The sequence below is a fragment of the Quercus suber genome, unplaced genomic scaffold (assembly GCF_002906115.3).
Source record: "Quercus suber isolate HL8 unplaced genomic scaffold, Cork oak 2.0 scaffold_76, whole genome shotgun sequence".
NCBI classification, from domain to species: Eukaryota; Viridiplantae; Streptophyta; class Magnoliopsida; order Fagales; family Fagaceae; genus Quercus; species Quercus suber.
Window position 1 is genome coordinate 1,494,057 of NW_027069541.1, and position 2,162 is coordinate 1,496,218.

The window sequence follows — 2,162 nt, forward strand, 5'->3', positions numbered from 1 at the left end:
ATGGGAGGAGACCCGTCTAGGAGGAATCAGAATTTGTATTGCACTTACCATAAGGATAGGGGCCACACAACCGAGCAATGCCGAGTGTTAAGGGACCATCTCGGGCAGCTGGTCAAGGTCAGACACTTAAAGGAATTTGTGATGGACACAGAAGACCGAGGGATAAGGCAGGGCACCTTGCAGAGAGGGAAACTCCTTCCACCTCCTCTTGGGATAATCGAGGTCATCCACGTTGCCCCTAGGGGCCTCACTGCGACTGGAGTAAAGGAGATGTTGACTGTGGCCTCAACAGGAGGAAGCTTAGTCATGCCGCCTCCTGTGAAGAAGATAAAATCGACTCAAGAGCCGATTGCTTTCAACGATAGCGATTTGGAAGGGACAATTCAATCGCACGATGACGCATTGGTAGTCACGGCCCGCATAGGAGGTTTCGTTGTGAAGAGAATAATGATAGACTAGGGAAGTGGCACTGAGGTTATGTACCCGGACCTATTCAGAGGGCTCGGGTTAAAGAATGAAGATCTCTTGAAGTATAGCATGCCGTTGGTTGGGTTCGACGGTAAAGTGGTGGTTCCTGAGAGGCAGATATCTCTGCCCTACAATATGGAAGGCAAGGAGGTGGTGGTAAAGTTTATAGTGGTTGCTTCGTTCTTTCCATACACGGCTATACTAGGAAGGCAGTGGATCCACGCGATGGGGGCTGTCCCGTCCACTTTGCACATGAAGGTGAAGTTTCCTACCGACCATGGTATCACTGTAGTGCGAGGAAGCCAGTGGGCAGCCAGACAATGCTTGGTCACCATAGTCAATTGCAAGAAAAAGCAGACCGACCAGAAGGAGCAGGCCGAGCATAGTTGCCCTTCGTCGGGAATCCCCTTATAGCAATTACAGAATTCACGGGAGAAGGGGGACACATATGCCGAGAAGATGGTCAAGGTGAAGGTATTGCCGGATGCAGACAAGTACTTCCATACTGGAGAAAGCATGGATGATCAGGAAAGGGTAGAAATGTTGCTGGTCCTAATACAGAATGTGGATGTGTTTGCATGGAACCCGTATGAAGTGCCGAGGGTAGATCCTGAGTTCATAGTCCATAAACTTGGGGTCGACTCCTTGTTCAATCCTAAGAAGCAGAGGCCAAGGAGATCGTCCTGGCATCACGTACAAGCGGTGAATGAGGAAGTCCGAGGACTGAAGGATACTGGGGTAATAAGGGAAATATTCTTCCCGGATTGGCTGGCTAACATCGTAGTAGTGAAAAAGAAGAACGGCAAATGGAGGGTTTGCAAGACTTCACCGACCTGAACCAGGCGTGCCCAAAAGATCCCTTCCCCATGCCAAAAATTGATCAGCTGGTAGATGCCACGTATAGGCACCCGAGAATAAGCTTTCTGGATGCTCTTCAAGGGTATCACCAGATCGCCTTGGCGTCTGAGGATCAAGAGAAAATGGCATTCATCTCCTTGGAGGCCAATTAGCATTATACGAGGATGCCCTTCGGACTAAAGAACACCGGGGCCACATACCAACAAATGATGACAAGGATGTTCCGAGACATGATAGGGCGTACGGTTGAAGTATAAGTTAATGACATAGTGGTGAAGAGCAAGCAGGTAGCCCGACATATAGAGGATCTTTAGGAAGTATTTGGGGTCCTTCGGCGGCATAAGTTGCGTCTCAATGCCGAGAAGTGTGCATTCGGGGTAGGGGCGGGAAAATTCCTAGGGTATCTAATCACTAGCCAGGAAATTGAGGTCGACCCCGACCAGATTGAAGCTGTAAGGAGATTGAAGCCACCGAGCAGCCCAAAAGAAGTGCAAGTGTTGACCGGGATGCTAACCGCCCTCAACCAATTCATCTCCAAATTCGCAGACGGTTGCCGACCGTTTTACCAGTTGTTGAAGAAATGGACTGAATTTCGCTGGAGTGAAGAGTGCGACAAAGCCTTTACGGATCTTAAGGATTATTTGGCGCGGGCACCCATGCTTATGGCACCGGAACCAGGTGAAGATTTGTTCATGTATCTGGCAGTATCCGAACATGTCGTGAGCGCTGTGCTACTAAGGGACAAAGGAATCCAACAACCCGTCTACTACATCAGCAAGACTCTAGTTGATGCCGAGACGAGATACTTACCCCTGGAAAAACTTGTATTGGCCCTA

General features: G+C 49.4%; 1 protein-coding gene across 1 annotated transcript; it reads left to right on the forward strand.

Annotated features, from left to right (window-relative positions):
• On the forward strand, positions 1-459 carry LOC112034859 (uncharacterized). Its single transcript, XM_024067669.1, has one exon. The coding sequence runs from the start codon at positions 1-3 to the stop codon at positions 457-459; it is 459 nt and encodes a 152-aa protein (XP_023923437.1).
• Positions 460-2,162: the final 1,703 nt, after the last annotated feature.